Source organism: Ostrea edulis, chromosome 1 (assembly GCF_947568905.1).
Source record: "Ostrea edulis chromosome 1, xbOstEdul1.1, whole genome shotgun sequence".
NCBI lineage: Eukaryota > Metazoa > Mollusca > Bivalvia > Ostreida > Ostreidae > Ostrea > Ostrea edulis.
Genome location: NC_079164.1, coordinates 2870367 through 2892751, shown reverse-complemented (window position 1 = coordinate 2892751; position 22385 = coordinate 2870367). Strand labels below are relative to the sequence as shown.

The window sequence follows — 22385 nt, the reverse complement described above, 5'->3', positions numbered from 1 at the left end:
CAGGCATGTGGGCAAATATTCCTTTGAAACAAAGATTTTGTACACTTTGTAATTCTGGTCAAATTGCAGACGAATTTCATTTTATTTTAGAATGCAAATCAATGTGTGCCATAAAAAAATATTTTTTACATTCAAGGTATTGTACAATTCCAAATGTGGTTAAAATTCTTGAAATAATGTCAACTAAAAGTGTTAAAAAATTGAGAAATAAATGTTTGTTTATAGCAAAAATATACGATTTTGTTTGTCCTCCATAACTCATATATCTATAATCTATTTTGTATTGCATGATGCATCAAAATTGGTACCGTATAAGTTTTGCATGCACTTGACCTCATGTACCACTTATTGTTGGTTTGAGTGAATAAAAGAAACTTGAAACTTGACATCTTGGTTTGTTATTTTTGATGGAGAGTAATTACAGTGTTACAGATATTCAGTGATAAGAAAACTCATAGAATGGTGATAGAGGAAATAACAAGAAGGGAAGATCGAGGCGGAAGCAATCCGTCTTTATATGACCCAAATAACCCCATGCTACTCTTAATAAAAAAGGAAGTTTAGTCAGAATAGTTTCCATTCTAAAATATCTCCCTTCATCAACCTTTGATATACTGGGACTGTGCAGATGATAGGATACAGCATATGATGGGGAACACATGTTTAATATTTTCTATTTATTTACATATCTTTACAGTAGTGTTCAGTCAGACGAAACTTATTGATCCTCACAAATGTAAGTAAGTAGCAATCACCTCTATCTTAATGTTTGGAATTTATTCATCTGAATAACACATTTCCTGGCAGTGGATTATTTATTAGCTTACTGGATTGTATAAATCCCACGAAATTTTGCTTCGCAGAGCAGCGACATCATCAAAACAATAATGTCGACGTCCAAATGACAATCTCAACAATTATAATCATAATGTTGAAGAATGCAACCGTGACATTTCGAACACCTCTAATTACGAGCATGGCGAGTTTGGGGAAGAAGAGGGGATTGGTTGGATGGTTGGTTGTACATGTATATTGCTTAACGTCCCTCACGAAAATTTTTCACTTATTTGGAGACGTACGTCACCATTCCTAGTGAAGGACTGCGTAATTTAGGGCTATACTCGGCGCTTACAACCTTTAAGCAGAGAGTGATCTTTATCACGCCGCTGTGACACAGGACCTCAGCTTTTGGGGTTTCATCCGAAGGACTGCCCCATTCAATCACTTCTTAAGACAATCAAGGGGTACTTTGGACCTATTCTAACTCGGAACCCCACGTGATGGGAGGAATAGTTTGGACCTATTCTAACTCGGATCCCCACGGAATGGGAGGGCTACTGAAGACCTATTCTAACCCGGATCCCTGTGGGATGAGAGGGGGTACTAAGGACCTATTGTAACCCGGATCCCCGCGGGATGGGAGGGGTATTGAGGACCTATTCTAACCCGGATCATCACGGGTAGGGAGGGGTATTGAAGACCTATTCTAACCCAGATCATCACGGGTAGGGAGGGTACTGAGGACCTATTCTAAACCGGATCATCACGGGTAGGAAGGGGTACTGCGGATCTATTCTAAATCGGATCATCACGGGTAGGGAGGGGTACCTATTCTAACCCGGATCATCACGGGTAGGGAGGGGTATTGAAGACCTATTCTAACCCAGATCATCACGGGTAGGGAGGGTACTGAGGACCTATTCTAAACCGGATCATCACGGGTAGGAAGGGGTACTGCGGACCTATTCTAAATCGGATCATCACGGGTAGGGAGGGGTACTGAGGACCTATTCTAACCCGGATTATCACGGGTAGGGAGGGGTATTGAAGACCTATTCTAACCCAGATCATCACGGGTAGGGAGGGTACTGAGGACCTATTCTAAACCGGATCATCACGGGTAGGAAGGGGTACTGCGGACCTATTCTAAATCGGATCATCACGGGTAGGGAGGGGTACTGAGGACCTATTCTAAACCGGATCATCACGGGTAGGTAGGGGTACTGAGGACCTATTCTAACCCGGATCATCACGGGTAGGGAGGAGGTTGGGAAGTATTACGCTGATCCGTTTTTAAAAATATCATCTTGAAAACGTAAGAGTTAAAGGAGTATTAGCTTGAGGGTGATGACAACCAATTTTTCACAAAATCTATCAATGGCATAGGAATATATATTAATGACTAATAAAAACATTTATTATGTTAGTAAGAATGATTGTTTCGCAAGACGATAATTATTAAATCACCACTATTACATATTCATGTGCATGTTTTGAGGTTTAAAATTGTTTGAAATAATTAAATACTAGTGTTATTACTGAATATATAATATATAGAATAATTTTCATTGAATGAAAATGACAGCTAATGACCCGTTAAGTTAAAGCAATTTTTGCTTTTATTTTGATTTCGAAAATTTGTATTGTAAAAGTTACAATTTTAATGTTAGGAAAAAAATAATTAATATTATAATGTATTTAAACTTTTTTATTGATATTTGTGCTACCAAATATATTCAGAGGCTACGAATGAAGCAAAATTCCATAATTGTCTTCCCGTACAAAATTCGATTTCTATATAATACTTTTAAATTGCAACATTGTACATACAAGCTTATCTTTTGAAAAAAGATAAAAGTGCTAGCGTCATATCTATTATGTAAGTAAAGGTTATAAGAAATGTTTAATCAATTAAGAAAATAAATCATAGTACTTTGAATTACTTAGAAGAATTTCAAACACATGCCTTTACGGAAACTGATGAGAACAAAATTTGTTCCCGCGCATCTTCATGGAAAAGAAGTTATTTTTAGTCGAGGATACATCGATCGGTCGCGTGACCTGTGTGTATTCTGCTGAGTGTTCTGCAAATGAATTTAAAATTTGAAGACTAGCTGCAATCTTGTATCTAAAATAATTAAGAATAAGCTTTATCAATGATGTTCTCATGTAAAACAAATAAGGCATCTTTAGGCTGCTTGTAAAAATACACTACTTGGAACACATGTCCTATTTAGCCAGCAAAGTGAAAATCAGATAGCTACCTGTAAATTCTGGTTTTTAGCACATATCTATTACTCGCGTAAAAAGTTACAATCACCAGGGATTAAAATGTTCAAGATAAAATTCCAGACTACTGTTCTATATAACTCCCAGAATGCCGCGCTATGGCACCCAGGCATGTGCATCAGCTGCAAAAACACTAGCGTATATGCTAGCGCCCTCGGGCGCTAGCAAATACGTTACTTATCAACATTCCCTAACCAAGCGAATGGAAATCCAAGCGTAATGACCTTTAAGGTATAACCTTAAAACAGAGGTCCACGTCAGGGTAGATGTTGGTACATGTACGATACAAGAACCCTCATTGTTGCAATCTGATTAAAATCAAACCTTCACTGGCTCTCTTTTATTTTGGTTGTGTTGTGAAGGTCTGAAGAAACTATAAGATCACATGTGGATGACCTATTAATTAGCATATGCGAAATGCAGGTCGTGACCTTTTTTTAAAAAATCACGTTGTGCGTACTTTAACGCTTAGTGGAAAATGACCAGTAAACAAAGTGGCATTCTGCAAGCTCGATGAGGCACTCAGCGAAATTTATGGACTCTTTCCATCCAATTTAAAGAGGAACAGAAGAAACAAAACAATGCTTGAGAAGAGGGATTGCATTGCAGTTCTACCGTCGGGTCTATCAAGACGCCTTCATATAGATTAGGTTAAAATTTACAGTTTTCTTTTTATTGCTTTTAATTTTCATTCTTAAATGCTACATGCCTACATTATATAAATTTGTCTTTCTTACTTCAAAAATACTTTGATATTTGCCTGTTTTTCTGTAGAGAATGTTTTAACTTTCCAATCTTTTTCAAAGCAAGATGGTTATACTTACAAAATACAGCAATGACTTGTCTGAGAACGTAGCAAACAGAGCATATCGCACATTACGAATTTAGAACAACATTAGGAATCTTCAAAACTGTAGTGCAATAGTTCTAGCCATGGTCGTACTTTCTTTAAATTCATAAGGGAAATTCATATGACCACAGATAAAGATTATATACATTAAATTAGCGCAATAATTATTATTGTTTACAGGAAGAAGTAGAATGAAAGCATTCTGGATGACGATTTTGATATTTTGTTTGCATCACCATAAACATTATAGTTGGATATTAGCACTTTTGCCTGCGATTGTAGAAATTCAACATTAGAGTAGTGATAGTTGATGAATTTCATACTGTTTAAGAATAGTGAGTATTGAAATCATAGTTAATTTTTTTTTCTCTTAAAAGTAGAAGTTTGCCTTTTCATTTCAAACAGAAAAAGTTTGAATTTCATTTATATGTAATCAGTAGCCTTAAACATACCCTTTTCATATAATTTATTACATCAAGATGTATAATATTGTCCTAAAATATTTCAGGGGCGGTGAGGCAACATCTGAAGAAAGTGATGCATTCAGAAAACAGTTTAGATACATTTGTGAATTCGGATCTTTCTGGTCGCAAGCAAATATATATTTCTTCTCGTTTTGACTGCATAATTCAGATATGTGTTCGGTGTTTTAAGCGTCAATCGTGTCCATACAATGAATTGACAGTCTCGCCCAAAAATAACACATGTCCATACAATTGACAGTCTCGCCCAAAAATAACACATGTCCATACAATTGACAGTCTCGCCCAAAAATAACACACGTCCATACAATTGACAGTCTCGCCCAAAAATAAGACACGTCCATACAATTGACAGTCTCGCCCAAAAATAACACATGTCCATACAATTGACAGTCTCGCCCAAAAATAACACATGCCCATACAATTGACAGTCTCGCCCAAAAATAACACATGTCCATACAATTGACAGTCTCGCCCAAAAATAACACATGGGGAATGTTTTAGTTCCAGCTGATTCATTGTTTTTGTTTGTAAGGCTCATTTGTACAACTATATTTCCAAGGAACAAGTACTCTGAAGTTGAAATAAAAATTATGCTGGGATTCTTCATTATAAATGCATTTGAACCATTCACTTCTGCCTCCATAAAAAGTCAAGCGGGTTGTTGTGGTACGAAATATATCTTTATTTGTATATATAGTTGATATAAAACGATGGTTGTTAAAAGGGGGACCATTCCCTCCCCCTCCCTGATTCTACCGGAAGTACCGATATATCCATTTTTGGATTTGTAATGCCTAAGTCGCTGTTCATTCCAATGTTGCCCAATAGTTGTAAAGTTTGTAAAGATAAATCATGACGTAAAAACTTTCAATAGTTGTAAAGTTTGTAAAGATAAATCATGACGTAAAAACTTTCAATAGTTGTAAAGTTTGTAAAGATAAATCATGACGTAAAAACTTTCAATAGTTGTAAAGTTTGTAAAGATAAATCATGACGTAAAAACTTGCAATAGTTGTAAAGTTTGTAAAGATAAATCATGACGTAAAAACTTGCAATAGTTGTAAAGTTTGTAAAGATAAATCATGACGTAAAAACTTGCAATAGTTGTAAAGTTTGTAAAGATAAATCATGACGTAAAAACTTTCAATAGTTGTAAAGTTTGTAAAGATAAATCATGACGTAAAAACTTTCAATAGTTGTAAAGTTTGTAAAGATAAATCATGACGTAAAAACTTGCAATAGTTGTAAAGTTTGTAAAGATAAATCATGACGTAAAAACTTGCAATAGTTGTAAAGTTTGTAAAGATAAATCATGACGTAAAAACTTGCAATAGTTGTAAAGTTTGTAAAGATAAATCATGACGTAAAAACTTTCAATAGATGGTATGTCTTGATTTTTTACTACATTTTCATTGATGATTTCCAATGATTTTTCTTTACCTATCGGCGATTGACTTTCAAATAGAGCTTGAGATAAAGAATCTTATTCATATCTACACCAGCTTGTTTAGAAAGGATTTCAAAAGTTTTACCAATCGCAAGCTTTCATACATGTAGCCTTTGTAGGTTACTTTTGCGGAAATGGGAACAAGAAACACTAATCTATAACAATAATTTCTTTACTTCGATACTTGCATAGCATCAACATCAATTCTGATAGGCCATTAATCATGATAAAACCGGAAATGATTATGCCTACAAAGATATGACGTAATAGTGACAAAAGGCAGAATAAACACGGACATAGAACTCGACAATCCCCTATCACGGGGCTGAAAACTGAATTACTGCAATCATCAATTCTACCGATAGAGAACGCTATGTTTTCAGAATCCTAAAAGCTCAAACCTAATTGGTTCATGAATTTGTAAACACATGGTTATCCACAGGTGAGCTCATACGGAGTTTCTTCATTCCTTCACGCGACAATAAAAAACAAAATAGAGCTATTGAAGGTTTGATTTTAATCAGACTGGCAAAGATGGAAAATTGTAGCAGTTCAACTACACCTGGTGATGTCTCTATTTGAGTGAAAATGTCTTGAATGTCTCGTTAATCAACATAAAAAAAAAAACAAACGTGTAAGGGGAAACAAACCCTTTACTATTTCATCTAACCTTTTTCTCTTTCAGAGAGGATGCTTGTTGTGCTGGTTACTTTATGAGAGGCAATATTTGCACAGGTAATTACATAAATGCTTTTGAAATAATTGAAAGCATTAATCATAAGCAAACATAATGTAGTTTCTGACGTGTATCTACAATGGAATTTGGGAAGGATAAATCCTAATGAGGTTAAAGAGAAATAATTATTTTTGTTTCTTAAAGTATGCCAAAATGGAACACATGGTCTAAATTGCAGTGAAGTTTGCCTAGATGGTTATTTTGGAAGACGGTGTCAATCGAAATGTGCCCCATCTTGTGAACTTCCCTGTAATAAAAGCACAGGGGTGTGTAGCGAAGAATCTTCATTATGTGAGTAAAGTCTTGGGCTATTAAAGAGATATATTGTCAATAATGGCTGACTTCCTTTTGAAACCAGAATGAAAATATGAATATCAGCAATATTCGTATTTTTTGTTGTTAAATTTGATTGCCTAGCTGGGTCAGTCATCGTGTCAACTGTTGATCTGTAAATCGTGGGTTCAAGTCCAGCAAAGGTTTTAAAAATGTACTACATTAAATCCAGCAATATCATACTACATTAACCCAGTCAAGATCATACTACATTAACCCCAGTCAATATCATACTACATTAACCTAGTCAATATCATACCACATCAACCCCAGTCAATATCATACTACATTCGGAGACTGGTTTATTATTCACTATGACGCACATCGTATTTTATGTAACAATAATTGGGTATGAACATATCCTCCTTAACTTTATTCCCTCTTGTAAGTATGCCGTCCTTGAAAAAAAAAAAAAGCCGAACGGAATGTTGTTCTTGTCTGTATTTTTACAACTCAGACTTGATAAATAATTCTAGAAGGTGTGTCAACAGGAAATAAATAGATACCTGATGAAATGTTGAGGATTTGAGGCTTAATTATTTGTAGAAAAGCGGAAGGAAAAGTTAAAACGATCGATGGTGCCAGGGGACAAGATTTCAAACATCTTAGAATATGTTCTTCATCATGTACCATATCAAATGTAGTGAATCTAGGACACCGTTTCACAAAATCACCACAAATTACAACTGACCTAGCGAGTAACGACGTGGAACTTTGAATACTCGAATATTACCATCGTTTCACGAAAAGTGCGTAGAACTGACGTAAACATCGACTATTTACGTTCAACGTAACTTTAGCGGAAGTTACGTGTATGTTATGTAAACAAGTAGAAATATGAAATACATTAATATAAAGAAGACAAAAGAACTATTTTGCAAAGGGGCTGGATCCGAAGGTGCTGGTGGGTGTAGAAAAAACCCAAAATAATAATCATTGCCCCCCCCCCCTTCCACACACACACACACACAAAGATATCAATTTGAACCAAGAAAAAAATCATAAGTTCAAAATATAAACCTTGAATGTTAGAAACGGAATGGATGTAAATATCGTGTAATGTCTTTAATTTTGGATTTAATAATTTCAATAAGATGTTACTGCTGATACAATGAGATTGACCCGGTGCGGGAAATTTGTATTTACCATATTAACACATACAACACCAATATATATATATGTTAGCAACATTTTGAAAGCATGCATTTTCGATGAATAATTCAGCGAAAATTAAACGCATTGAAAAACTTTTGAACGTTGAAGTGAGGTTAAAAAAGCAATATGTTCAGGCTATCGTATATCTATATAATTATACAATGTGCAATAAAGCTAACATGATGAAATATAATTACAACATGCAGGCACGTAGCATTGTTTTTCAAGGGGAGGGGGGTAGTAAGGGAGAAAAGGACTTCACAGTTCGCTGAAATTTGCAAAGAGAAACTGTTTGCCCATACTGCAACAACCTTCTAAATCGGGGGTGGTGGGTGGGGATTGGGGATGGTACTGATAATTTTCGCTCAGGTGAGTTTAATTTATCAGGTCAAGCATTACAGTTTTACATTAATCACTACTGCTATAGAAAATATAGGGGAACTATCAGCCTATTTATCTTACTCTGTATGTAAAATGCCTGACTTCGCACATTAAAGTAACGGAAAATGTACGTATGATAATATTGATATAAGGAGATGCGGGAAGACCCCTGGATCTTTTCATGCATCAGTACCCATTATTGCAGAAAAATGTGCGAAATTTTTAATTAGTCCATTGAGTTTAGAAATATATAAGAAAATGATATTTTTCAAAATATTTCTTAAGATGAAACCATTGCAGTCGGATAACATTTATTCATAATCTTAATTTTTTAATTCCTTCTGTAAAGTTCAATTCAAGTCCGTGTTAAAATTGATATATCTCTATAATAGATGATTAGAAAATTGAAATTATTAAATGGCACTCTTAATATTTCTGAGTTCACCTTGTTTTTAATTATATTTTCAAAATTGAACTAAAAATATGCTGAGGATATTCATTAAATATGGTTATGTATGAAATAAATAACACATTTAAGGAAAATTTTCTTCGGGAACAAACCTTTGGACAAAGATGGAATAGTGGTCATATTTCCGTGATTAAAACCTCTCACCGATATACAACCAGTGACTGTAGACCATCTGTGTATCAAGCGATGTGTGAGGTTGGATCAAGGTTAATTTACAAGCATTAATTGAGGCAATTTTTAATAATTGAGATAAGAAAAAAATCATAGACTATTGATAAATCGTCGGCCATTTTGTATGGGTACTAGGCAATAATAGATATTAGCAGATTTAGCTTTCTTCCATCCATCAATTAAATCCATTTATATGAATCTTCTGTCCAGACGGTAATGACGTCATAAGCAGTCTGTCTATCTCATAACAACTCATTGTCTTCTCAAATTTCTTTTTACGCCGCCATCTGCAACTTCCAAGAACGCCGCCATCTTTGCTAAATTACGCACTGACCTAAATTTACATCACCGACAAAGTTACGCACAGTTACAGACGCATACAATAAGTATAACCTCATGGCGGTGTGTTTACGTTTGAAAAATAAAGTGACTTTGTCCTGCTAGTTTTGTAATTTGCATGTCAGGAGGTAGATAGAAGATGTTGCACGTCTCATGTTAATTTCCCTAAAGGTGTTTCATGAAAGATCGATGAAATTAAGTTATTCAAATATATGATAAAACCAATTGGAAATTACGTAAGTTTTACGATGGTTTAATGAAATTATTTCCAGGGAAATCACAGACGAAAACTCATGCTAGCCTTATCAAAATTAATTTTTAAAAATCTGCTGATTTGTAGCATGAAATTTGTATCAGCAAACCCTAAATTCAAACGATTCTTTTTATTTTTACTTTAAAACTACAATTCTTTATATTTTTATTTTAACACTACAATTATTTTTATTTTTACTTTAACACTACAATTCTTTTTATTTTTACTTTATCGGTACAGTACTTTTTATTTTTACTTTAACAGTACAATTCTTTTTATTTTTACTCTAACAACACAATTCTTTTCATTTTTACTTTTCAGTACAGTTCTTTTTGTCCTCCAGTGTCCATGATTAACTAATTGTATCTTGTTTAACATCTCACTCTCGAATTTTTCACTCACATGGAGACGCAAATGCTTATTAAAAGAATATATTTTAATCTATTCATAATAAAAACCAGACAATTCTCATTCGTATATATTAGCATTCTGCGACATTATCCCATCTCTGGTGTGTCCAGGGGTCGGTGTTTGCCCAACTCTTTATTTTGTATTGCTTAGGAGTTATGAGATTAATTACTGCTCGTTATCTTCACCTTTTATTAACTCTAGTGTGATTTTATATAATGAACTGTTTTATTCAACGAGTTGAAAAGACCTGCATGCATCTAAGGGGCTTGCAGTGCAACAAATATACCCAACTGCAACGATAAATGTTACACATACCTCATATTTATAAAGTAATTTTGAATAATATTCTATGTCACTTTGCCAACAGTGCATACATAAATGTGGGATTTAGATGTATTTTCGGTTACATGAACATAACATCACACGTCTCTAACTTTCTCGCTTACTACTTTGATTAGAATTTGCCAGTGATAATTTACATTTATATTATGCAGCAAACAAGCTGAAACACTTCCTGCAGGAGAATGCCCTGTTTATCGCCAGTGTTTCGTCGGTGATCGGTTTCCTTTTATTGGGTTGCGCTGGGATTATGTTTTTTCGCTCTGTGTGGTGAGTTGAATGCGGTGTTTAGTCTCGGTTAATGTGTTTCAATTTTTACTTTAATAAAGAATACTTATTATTTTTTTGCTTTGTTGTAGCAGGAAAAGTGAACCTGTACAACCAAAAGGAGGTAATGTATTATCCTTATACAGTGAAACCTGTCTAATCCGACAAGCACTGGGAGACATTTCTTTTTGTCGGAATACAGAGTGGGTCAGAATAACAAGAGCAAAAACAATAAAAATATGAAATTGTGAATAAACGAAAGGGCGGAATGTCTAGTGAAATGGATCGCATAGGTGCCGGATTAGGCAGTTTTACTGTACATTTAACGAATCAATCAGAAAAATTTAATGGATGAATTTACGACTATCGTGAATGTTAGTGTACAGTTCTACTCGATTTGCGTTTCTCGTTCTATAAACAGGACATCCTTTTTGTACACTTTCAGAAACAACAAGTAGGGGCGCAGTTTCGGGTTCTGCCAGACAAGGCACATCCATTCATCACGGTTCATATGAAAACAGTACAGACGGTGAGAGGTCAAACGCGTCCAAACATGTCAGCGTGAGAACGAACAAAAATGTTAAACGTTCAGAAGAACCTGACTCAAAGACAAGCGCGTACTTACAAAACAATGATCATGATGTAGCACTCGAGTCGGCATCCGGTCAGGGAGGGTCAGTTTCCCACACAGAGAATCCCAGGCCTAGGTGTCGTTACAGTTTAGCCAAGACATTCGTAATGTCCGAAGAGTTTGATTTTTGTCAAGAATTTTCAGATGACAACGACGTCTTTGATACTGACGTCAAAGTCTATGAAAATAGCATCAATGTAGAAAATAGGTTTGACACTGAAAAGCAGAACGATAACTATTACCTGTTAAAGTCTGTATAGATCTATCAATGATGTGTTATTTTAAAAGAAATATGTATGTTTATAAGTTGTTATAAGAAATGCTTTCTGACTACTTTCAGTGACACTGTAACAGTTCTAGTTCTTAAAAAGTGTAAAACAAAAATCGAAATAAAGACTTGAACAGGTGTTGACGATAACAATCCGGTGCGTGGAAAAGGCTTACAACTGACTGGTAACTATGGCAAGGAATTACCGCCATAATTTTATACACCCCTCTTCTATTCTTAATTCTAACTTATTGAGCTTATTATATTACATTTTAAATCCCATTGTTACCTTATTACATTTCAATTTTCATTCCCAATTGCAAATTTTATTTTGCTGCATAACATCCTTAATTCCTTGTCACATTTAGTTAGACCTTTCGTGGCACACTGATTCCGTTTACCTGCTCAAGATATAGGGCTCACGGCGGGTGTGACCGGTCGACAGGGGATGCTTACTCCTCCTAGGCACCCGATCCCACCTCCGGTATGTCCAGGGGTCCGTGTTTGCCCGACTCTCTAATTTGTATTGCTTATAGAGTTATGAGATCGATCACTATATTTCACCTTTCATATCGAGCATTTAGGGGAACCCGTGCCCTAATGTAGATATAGGGTATTTAGGGGAACCCGTGCCCTAATGTAGATATAGGGTATTTAGGGGAACCCGTGCCCTAATGTTGATATAGAGTATTTAGAGGAACCCGTGCCCTAATGTTGATATAGGGTATTTAGAGGAACCCGTGTCCTAATGTAGATATAGGGTATTTAGAGGAACCCGTGCCCTAATGTTGATATAGGGTATTTAGAGAAACCCCTGTCCTAATGTAGATATAGGGTATTTAGGGGAACCCGTGCCCTAATGTAGATATAGGGTATTTAGAGGAACCCGTGCCCTAATGTAGATATAGGGTAATTAGGGGAACCCGTGCCCTAATGTAGATATAGGGTATTTAGAGGAACCCGTGCCCTAATGTAGATATAGGGTATTTAGAGGAACCCGTGCCCTAATGTAGATATAGGGTTGAAAATCGGATTTAAGTTGCGTTACACTGAAAGGCTGAGGATTAATCTAGACTATACATTTTAAAAGTAGCTAAAATCTACGCCTGCTTATGGGTAGGCGTAAGTTCTAAGTATTTTTTTTTCACATTTGATTTGCACCTATTTCTAACACGAACTGCGAGGTGGGAAACGAGTAAGAGTAAGCGGGGACATCACTGTGTTCCGTCGTATGTTAATATAAGACTAGTTTTATCTCTATAGTTGTAACCAAGCTAAATATGTCAACTTGTCTAGTAAAACACGCTTCGAATTCCGTACCCCCAAAAGGTCACTATTCCACACCCCCAAATGTGGGGTTGTACACGGTGATATTGTTGGTTGAAAATTGTAATTCAGTAACCAAATTCAACAACACTGTCAACAGATTCAGATATGTCTTAAAACAATGCTAGGCCTCCGTGGCCGAGTGGTTAGAGCATCGAGCTCAAAATAACATGGCCTCTCACCTATGGTTGACGCGGGTTCGAATTCCGCTCGCGTCGGTAAGTGAGAAAGTTTCCCAGTTTACTTTCGGAAGGTTGGTGGTCTCTTCCCAGTCACATTGTATCTGGGTTCTCTATTCCATCAATAAAATCTGGGCGCCACTGTATAACTGAAAAATAATTGAGTGCGGCGGAAAACAGCAAAATCAATCAATCAATCAATCAAATCCAACCAATGTTTACTCTTGTATTGTGCTGCACAGCCATCGCAGTATGGACTTAAGTTACTGCATTTGTCATTTGGCGCGCACATTGTGGGAGGGGAACTTGTAAAGAAATCCTTTTAGGTAACCAAAAAGCTCAGCTGGTTTAGTAACCTTTTACCATCATTAGTTTTTCTTTCATCCCCCTTCTTTTAGAATTTACAGTGATATACTCAAAACAATCCCATGTCACATCTGGAGAGAGATCTTCCGACTCCTGTTCCTCGGAGTACAAGTATAACGTGAGGACACAGCAATGTTGACAAGCGTGATCCAGGCAAACTTTTATTTTTTGTGGTGGTCATCATTTGTGAGGCAAAGTGTTCCGGATACCATTTCATACATATTTTCTTAACGTTTAGGATTGGAAGCATTTCTTTTCCTGCAAGTCACACAGGCTTTGAAAAGGTATTTCATCTCCAATTAATAACAGGAAGTTACTCTGCCTTCTGCTTCGGCGGAGCGGACACAGTATGGCTTACCAATCGGAACTCCTCGAATGTCTCGCGCACTCGACATAGATCTCGGATGTAATACGATGGATACGAATTTGATGCATTACTATGACGTCACAATTGACAATGCATCAAATTCGCTCATGGATGCCATCGTATTACATCCGAGATCTATGTCGAGTGTGCGAGACATTCGAGGAGTTCCGATTGATGGCTTACTGCCTCAAACAGCCTCTGATCTACTTTGATCTGAGGATATTCTAGTTTCAATTGAGTTTTTTTTTCTTCTTCTCTAAAACCTGAACTACAGATGAAGAATACTGTTTTGGGCTGATTCTAACGCACTTTACATCATCTTTATTTTCGGTGGGATGAGAATTTTCAGGTGCACACTTAAAGTCACACACGTTTCCTATTTTCACCAGAGAGCGTCGGATCTTGCTTTTCTCTTTGTACGGAATCCGAGTTAAAAAAATTGAAATTTGCAAAAGCTTGTCCTTTTGATATTCCCCGGACTCTTCAGCAAAAAATGATATCGATTATGACTCCTTTACGGAATTTCCAGAAATGGAAGCTGTAAGGAAATCCATCGGTGTCCGCGCTTTGTCGCATCTCTACATTTTAAGATTTAACGGATTTTTTAATGTCACTTAGGACAAATGACTGAATTTGGAAATTTCTTCTGAAGAGGGAACAAATCATTGATATTGTATTATGTACAGTTATTTTCATACCACAATAACTTATCGAAATACTGATTCAAAATTTGATTAAATAGATCTAATTCAGAATTCTCTCAAATATCCAAATACCTGTCGTGGACTATTTCGCTCATTTCATCCCCATTTTTTTTGTATTTTGAGCCAGCGTCGACAGCGTATAGATAGGGTCACGTTAAAAGTTTAATGACGTATATTATTTACATCATAATTATACCCCCCCCCCCCCCTCCCCCGAACGAAGTTCAGGGAGGGGGGGGGGGTATATAGGAATAATTCTGTCCGTCCGTCTGTCCGTGCAGATTCGTGTCCGGGCCATAACTTCTTTGTTCTTTGACTTAGGCATACCATATTTGACACACAGGTGGATCGCCATGAGATGTGTCGAGTACCTTCATGACCTCTATATGACCTTGACATCAAGGTCAAAATTAAAGGTTTTTTTTTTTTTTTTTTTTACAATGCATTCGTGTCCGGGCCATAACTTCTTTGTTTTTTGACATAGGCATACCATATTTGACATATACGTGTATCACCATGAGACGATGTGTCGGGTATCTTCATGACCTCTATATGACCTTGAACTTTTACCTCAAAGTCAAAATTGATTACAGGGTTTTCACAGTCATACCATAAGACATGGGTGTATCACCATGACACTATGTGTCATGTACATTCATGACCTCTTTATGACCTTAGATCTCAAGGTCAAAATCATAGGTTTATGCCATGGATTTGTGTTCAGACTATATCTTCCATTTTCTTCTACAAAGGCATACCATATTTTTACACTGAGGAAAGAGATAATTTATACCAATTAACAACACCCTTTGGGAGATTGGGGTAAGGGGGGGGGGGGTATTCTTAGTGAGCAGTGATCACAGTACCTCTTGTTTGAATTTTTCCACAAAATGTTGTGTTTGTATTGCTACTTTTAAGTTATTAACATTTTCGGTGAGGCGTGTTTGGTATGATACGTTAACCCGCCACATAGCTTCCCTCTCTAATCTACCTAACCCGCCACATAGCTTCCCTCTCTAATATACCAAGTTTGACAATCCTAATCTTACTATTGTTTTGGCCTACTACACCGTAGTGCCACACATTAACAAAAGCAATACGTCACAGTATAACACCGCCCATCTACTACACCGTAGTGCCACACATCAACAGAGGCAATACGTCACAGTATAACACCGCCCATCTACTACACTGTAGTGCCACACATCAACAGAGGCAATATGTCACAGCTTAACACCGCCCATCTACTACACCGTAGTGCCACACATTAACAGAGGCAATACGTCACAGCATAACACCGCCCCTCTACTACACCGTAGTGCCACACATCAACAGAGGCAATACGTCACAGCATAACACCGCCCATCTACTACACCGTAGGTGCCACACATTAACAGAGGCAATATGCCACAGCATAACACCGCCCCTCTGTGACCTTTACTCTTTTCTGTCTAATGTTAGCAAATATTATTTCCAAAGTCTGTATTGCACCTTCCCATCCGATGATAACTGCATTTTCATGGCTATTTGTAAGAAGAAACGAAGCATAGATTGATAACAGATGAATGGAAGTGGAGAACATCAGATTTAGAACTACATCATGTTCCATGGCACACATCCACGTGTAAACATACTCCGTTTTCCACATAGCACAGTGTTCCAGAGCACAACGTGTTCCACCGACAACGTGTTCCACAGAGCACAAAATGTTATACAGACGTGTTCCACGGTACACACTTATTTATTGGCTATGAGGACAATAGCAAGTTTATTGTCCCCCAAAACAGCAACTATTTCCCGAGGTGCAGCTGTACATGTAGTTGCTGTCGAGGGGGACAATAAACTTGCTATTGTCCGAATAGTCAGTAAATAGGTGTTTTATTATACCAAAGTAGACTTTACTTGTGTCAGACATGCTAAAGTGAAGTAAACTAACATTCGGCATTAGATGGAATCGACCGAGGTGATCCGAATGGTAAACTAATTTAGAGTTATCAGACTTTGACGTCACAGAAAAGAAAACGTGGGAAAATAATGCATCTGGTAAATAGTTTCGAGACTATTTCCATAGGGCAGATAATTCAGAAACTACTTCATGGCTAGTGTTTTCCAGAAGACATAACAAATTTATTCACCTAACATTTACATAGCAAAAATATTCTGAGGTATAATAACACAAACTGTTCCACAGAGCACAAAATGTTCCACAGCATAAAGTGTTCCACAGAGCACAAAATGTTCCACAGCATAAAGTGTTCCACAGACAACAAAGTGTTCCAAGTGTTCTATTGACAACAAGATGTTTCACAGAGCACAAAATGTAACACAGAATACAAGGAGTTCCACAGCAGTGTTCCACAGAGCACAATAATGTTCCATAGCCCAAAGTGTAACACAGAATACAAAGTGCTGCACAAAGCACGGTGTTCTATAGAGCATATTATTATGCCTCATATAAAGAATCACTAGTAAAACAGAATCTGATTGGCCGAGGTCACGTGACCGTCGTGTTTGCCCTGCAACGAAACATATTCCACCCCTTCTAATATCTTGTTTCACTTTCGTTTCAGTTACATGAACAAACCCGAATGCTCCGAATAACACAGACGTCAACAAACATGAGCAGCCTCGTGTATTTTCCAAAAATTTAATGTCAAGGTGATGTCACAATAAGTCTGAGTCATTGTACTGTCATAGTTCGTAAGACACAAAATATGCGGGTCTCCGATACACGATACACAGTTAAATTGCTTTATGTCAGAAAGTTTTCATGTAAATGTCAACTTCTTTGGCCCAATGGTTCTTTTAAAGCTTTTTTCTATATTTGTATGTAAAACTTTGAACCCCCCCCCCCCCCCCCCCCCCACTTGTGGCCCCATCCTACCTCCCCGGGGACCATGATTTGAACAAACTTGAATCTGCACTATGTCAGAAAGTTTTCTTGTAAATATCAGCTTTTCTGACTCAGTGGTTATTGAGAAAAAGATTTTAACTATATATTTGTATGTAAAACTTTGATCCCCCTTGTGGCCCCATCCTACCCCCGGAGCCCATGATTTGAAGAAACTTGAATCTGCACTATGTCAGAAAGTTTTCATGTAAAAATCAGCTTTTCTGGCTTAGTGGTTCTTGAGAAGATTTTTCCTATATATTTGTATGTAAAACTTTGATCCCCTATTGTGGCCCCATCCAACCCCAGGGGCCCATGATTTGAACAAACTTGAATCTGCATTATGTCAGGAAGCTTTCATGTAAATCTCAGCTTTTTTGGCTTAGTGGTTCTTGAGAAGAAGATTTTTAAAGATTTTTCCTATATATTTGTATGTAAAACTTTGATCCCCTATTGTGGCCCCATCCAACCCCAGGGGCCCATGATTTGAACAAACTTGAATCTGCATTATGTCAGGAAGCTTTCATGTAAATCTCAGCTTTTCTGGCTTAGTGGTTCTTGAGAAGATTTTTAAAGATTTTCCCTATATATTTGTATGTAAAACTTTGATCCCCCCCTTGTGGCCCCATCTTATCCCCGGGGGCCATGATTTGAACAAATTTGAATCTGCACTATGTCAGAAAGTTTTCATGTAAATCTAAGCTTTTCTGGCTTAGTGGTTCTTGAGAAGAAGATTTTTAAACTTTTTTCCTATATATTTGTGTGTAAAACTTTGATCCCCCCCTTGGGGCCCCATCCTATCCCCGGGGGCCATGATTTGAACAAACTTGAATCTGCACTATGTCAGGAAGTTTTCATGTAAAAATCAGCTTTTCTGACTCAGTGGTTCTTGAGAAGAAGATTTTTAAAGATTTTTCCTATATATTTGTATGTAAAACTTTGATCCCTTATTATGGCCCCATCCAACCCCCGGGGCCCATGATTTGAACAAACTTGAATCTGCATTATGTCAGGAAGCTTTCATGTAAATCTCAGCTTTTCTGGCTTAGTGGTTCTTGAGAAGAAGATTTTTAAAGTTTTTCCCTATATATTTGTGTGTAAAACTTTGATCCCCCCTTGGGGCCCCATCTTATCCCCGGGGGCCATGATTTGAACAAACTTGAATCTGCATTATGTCAGGAAGCTTTCATGTAAATCTCAGCTTTTCTGGCTTAGTGGTTCTTGAGAAGATTTTTAAAGATTTTCCCTATATATTTGTATGTAAAACTTTGATCCCCCCCTTGTGGCCCCATCTTATCCCCGGGGGCCATGATTTGAACAAATTTGAATCTGCACTATGTCAGAAAGTTTTCATGTAAATCTAAGCTTTTCTGGCTTAGTGGTTCTTGAGAAGAAGATTTTTAAACTTTTTTCCTATATATTTGTGTGTAAAACTTTGATCCCCCCCCTTGGGGCCCCATCCTATCCCCGGGGGCCATGATTTGAACAAACTTGAATCTGCACTATGTCAGGAAGTTTTCATGTAAAAATCAGCTTTTCTGACTCAGTGGTTCTTGAGAAGAAGATTTTTAAAGATTTTTCCTATATATTTGTATGTAAAACTTTGATCCCCTATTGTGGCCCCATCCAACCCCAGGGGCCCATGATTTGAACAAACTTGAATCTGCATTATGTCAGGAAGCTTCCATGTAAATCTCAGCTTTTCTGGCTTAGTGGTTCTTGAGAAGAAAATTTTTAAAGTTTTTCCCTATATATTTGTGTGTAAAACTTTGATCCCCCCCTTGGGGCCCCATCTTATCCCCGGGGGCCATGATTTGAACAAACTTGAATCTGCACTATGTCAGAAAGTTTTCATGTAAAAATCAGCTTTTCTGGCTTAGTGGTTCTTGAGAAGAAGATTTTTAAAGATTTTTCCTATATATTTGTATGTAAAACTTTGATCCCCTATTGTGGCCCCATCCAACCCCAGGGGCCCATGATTTGAACAAACTTGAATCTGCATTATGTCAGGAAGCTTCCATGTAAATCTCAGCTTTTCTGGCTTAGTGGTTCTTGAGAAGAAAATTTTTAAAGTTTTTCCCTATATATTTGTATGTAAAACTTTGATCCCCCCTTGTGGCCCCATCCTACCACCGGGGGCCATGATTTGAACAAACTTGAATCTGCAATATGTCAGGAAGATTTCAGGTAAATTTCAGCTCTTCTGGCCCAGTGGTTCTTGAGAAGAAAATTTTTAAATGACCCCACCCTATTTTTGCATTTTTGTGATTATCTCCCCTTTGAAAGGGACATGGCCCTTCATTTGAACAAACTTGAAAGCCCTTCACCCAAGGATGCTTTTGGCCAAGTTAGGTTGAAATTGGCCCAGTGGTTCTGGAGAAGAAGTCGAAAATGTGAAAAGTTTACAGACAGATGGACAGACGGACAGACAGACGGACGCCGGACAAAATGTAATCAGAATAGCTCACTTGAACCTTCGGTTCAGGTGAGCTAAAAATTGAATCAAATCTGTACATTGATTTTTAAAATACATCTATACTCAGGAAACTAACAATACCCACTCAAAATGGTAGAAAAATATCTATAACTTCCTTGAATATGAATTAAAAGGACTGGTTCAAGCTAAGATACACAGTCTTTAGTTTTCACAGTTTTTCACAGAATCTAACCTACACGAATGACTGAAAGGATAGAAACTAGTCCTGTATTTTTTTTATGTATACAAACAAACCAGTGAAATGTTAATTTTGTAATTTAAAGCATCTTAATTTTGCATAGTCCCAGATTTTAACTTTTAGATGACACATTTTACCCAAAGAATGCTTGAGATGTGATAGATATACTAAACTTATCCATTTCTTTTGAAATTTCATAAACAATAACATGCTGCAATCTTTGTTTACAAAAAAAGAAGAAAAAAACAAACAAAAAACAAGAGATGCAGTATCATCAATTCAAAATATTGAGCAGACAATATCGTCCTATGTCAAGAGTGAATTGACCATGTGACCTAAAAATCATTAGGGGTCATCTACTCCTTAGACTGTACCAGTGTACCAAGATTGGTCTCAATCAAGCAAATAATTCTTAAAATATAGGATACAATATATTACTATGTCCAGTTCAACTATTGACTTTTGACCTCAAAATCAATATGAGTTATCTTCTCCTGAAGATGTACCAGCGTACTAAGTTTGATGTCTGTCAAGCAAAAGGGTTATCAAGATATTGAGTGGATAGTGTATTATATGTCCAGTTTGACCCTTGACCTTTGACCATGTGACCTCAAAATCAATAGGAGTCATCTTCTCCTGAATATACACCAGTGTACTAAGTTTGATGTCTGTCAAGCAAAGGGTTCTCAAGATATTGAGTGGACAGTATATTCCAATGTCCAGTATGTGACCTCAAAATCAATAGGGTTCATCTTCTCCTGAGGATGTACCAGTGTACCAAGTTTCATGTCTGTCAAGCAAAGGGTTCTCAAGATATTGAACAGACAGTATATTCCTATGTCTAGTTTGACCCTTGATCTTTGATCATGTGACATCAAAATCAATAGGGGTCATCTTCTCCTGAAGAAGTACCAGTGTACCAAGTTTGATGTCTGTCAAGCAAAAGGTTTTCAAGATACTGAGCGACAGTATATTCAAATGTCCAGTTTGACCCTTGACCTTTAAACATGTGACCTCAAAATCATAAGAGGTCATTTTCTCCTGAAGATGTACCAGTGTACCAAGTTTGAAGTATGTCAAGCAAAGGGTTCTCAAGATATTGAATGGACAGTATATTCCTATGTCCAGTGCGACCCTTGACCTTTGACCATGTGACCTCAAAATCAATAGGGGTCATCTTCTCCTGAAGATATACCAGTGTACTACGTTTGATGTCTGTCAAGCAAAGGGTTCTCAAGATATTGAACGGACAGTATATTACTATGACCATTTTGACCCTTGACCTTTGACCATGACCTCAAAATCAATAGGGGTTATCTTCTCCTGAAGACGTACCAGTGTACCAAGTTTGATGTTTGTCAATCAAAGGGTTCTCTAGACATTGAATAGTCAGTATATTCCTATGCCCAGTTTGACCCGTGACCATATGACCTCAAAATCAATAGGGGTCATCTACTCCTTAGGATGTACCAGTGTGCCAAGTTTGATGTCTTTCAAGCAAAGGGTTCTTAAGATATTGAGCGGACATTATATTCCTATGTCAAGAGTAGATTGACCCTTGACCTTTAGACCTGAAAAACAATACGGGTTCTCTTTTCCTCATAACCAACCCACATATGAAATATCATTATCATGAAGTGAATGGTTCTCAAGATATTGAGTGGACAAAATGTGGTCTACTGACCAACCGACCCAGGTGCAAACCAATATGCCCCGTTTCTTTGAAGGGGGGCATAATAAGATACTCTTTAAAATGAGCTTCTGTGATAATGTATAATCTTAATTTTTTGGTGAAATCTTTTAAACATATTTGACTGTATAGTTTGATCATTAGAAGTGAAAAACAAAATTTTGGGGAAAAGCATGGATCAGTCCCTTTTAAATTACTCAATCAAACTAGCAGTGCAGAACTTCATACATTATTCATTTAAGAGATAAACATTAAGTTTTAATGAAATCTGTTCCCTGGCATTAAAGATATCCTCTGGAAAAATTATATTTATGGAGAAATGGACAGACGGATGGACAAGGTGATTCCAGTATACCCCCCTCCCAAACTTCATTTGGGCTGGGGAGGGGGTTAGGGGGTTAAAAAAATCGTCATTATATGAGAAGGCTTTCATCCAAGTTGAGAAGACTTTATAAAGACCCCTTCCTATACATGTGTATATCCAGGGTACTACGGGGGCCAGTTCAGTCGCAGATCTAATGCTTCAGTGCCTCTTGAGAAAAGAAGAAAACACTTCAATTCACTGACATAAAAAAAAAAACCAA

At 36.9% G+C, this 22385-nt stretch overlaps 1 protein-coding gene across 1 annotated transcript; it reads left to right on the top strand.

The window, feature by feature from the left end:
- The first annotated feature begins 630 nt into the window (after positions 1-630).
- LOC125664494 (uncharacterized) lies at positions 631-22375 on the top strand. Its single transcript, XM_056150914.1, has 7 exons — positions 631-740; positions 6537-6586; positions 6732-6878; positions 10594-10708; positions 10798-10829; positions 11151-12217; positions 12476-22375. The coding sequence occupies exons 1-6, from the start codon at positions 646-648 to the stop codon at positions 11594-11596; spliced, it is 885 nt and encodes a 294-aa protein (XP_056006889.1). The 5' UTR covers positions 631-645; the 3' UTR covers positions 11597-12217; positions 12476-22375.
- Positions 22376-22385: the final 10 nt, after the last annotated feature.

Excerpts from the sequence above, each read along its gene's own strand:
- LOC125664494 (XM_056150914.1), top strand. The coding sequence starts at position 646 with ATGATGGGGAACACATGTTTAATATTTTCTATTTATTTACATATCTTT. Across the intron at positions 6,587-6,731 it reads GAGAGGCAATATTTGCACAG|TATGCCAAAATGGAACACAT; the intron begins GTAATTACATAA and ends TGTTTCTTAAAG. Across the intron at positions 10,830-11,150 it reads ACCTGTACAACCAAAAGGAG|AAACAACAAGTAGGGGCGCA; the intron begins GTAATGTATTAT and ends GTACACTTTCAG.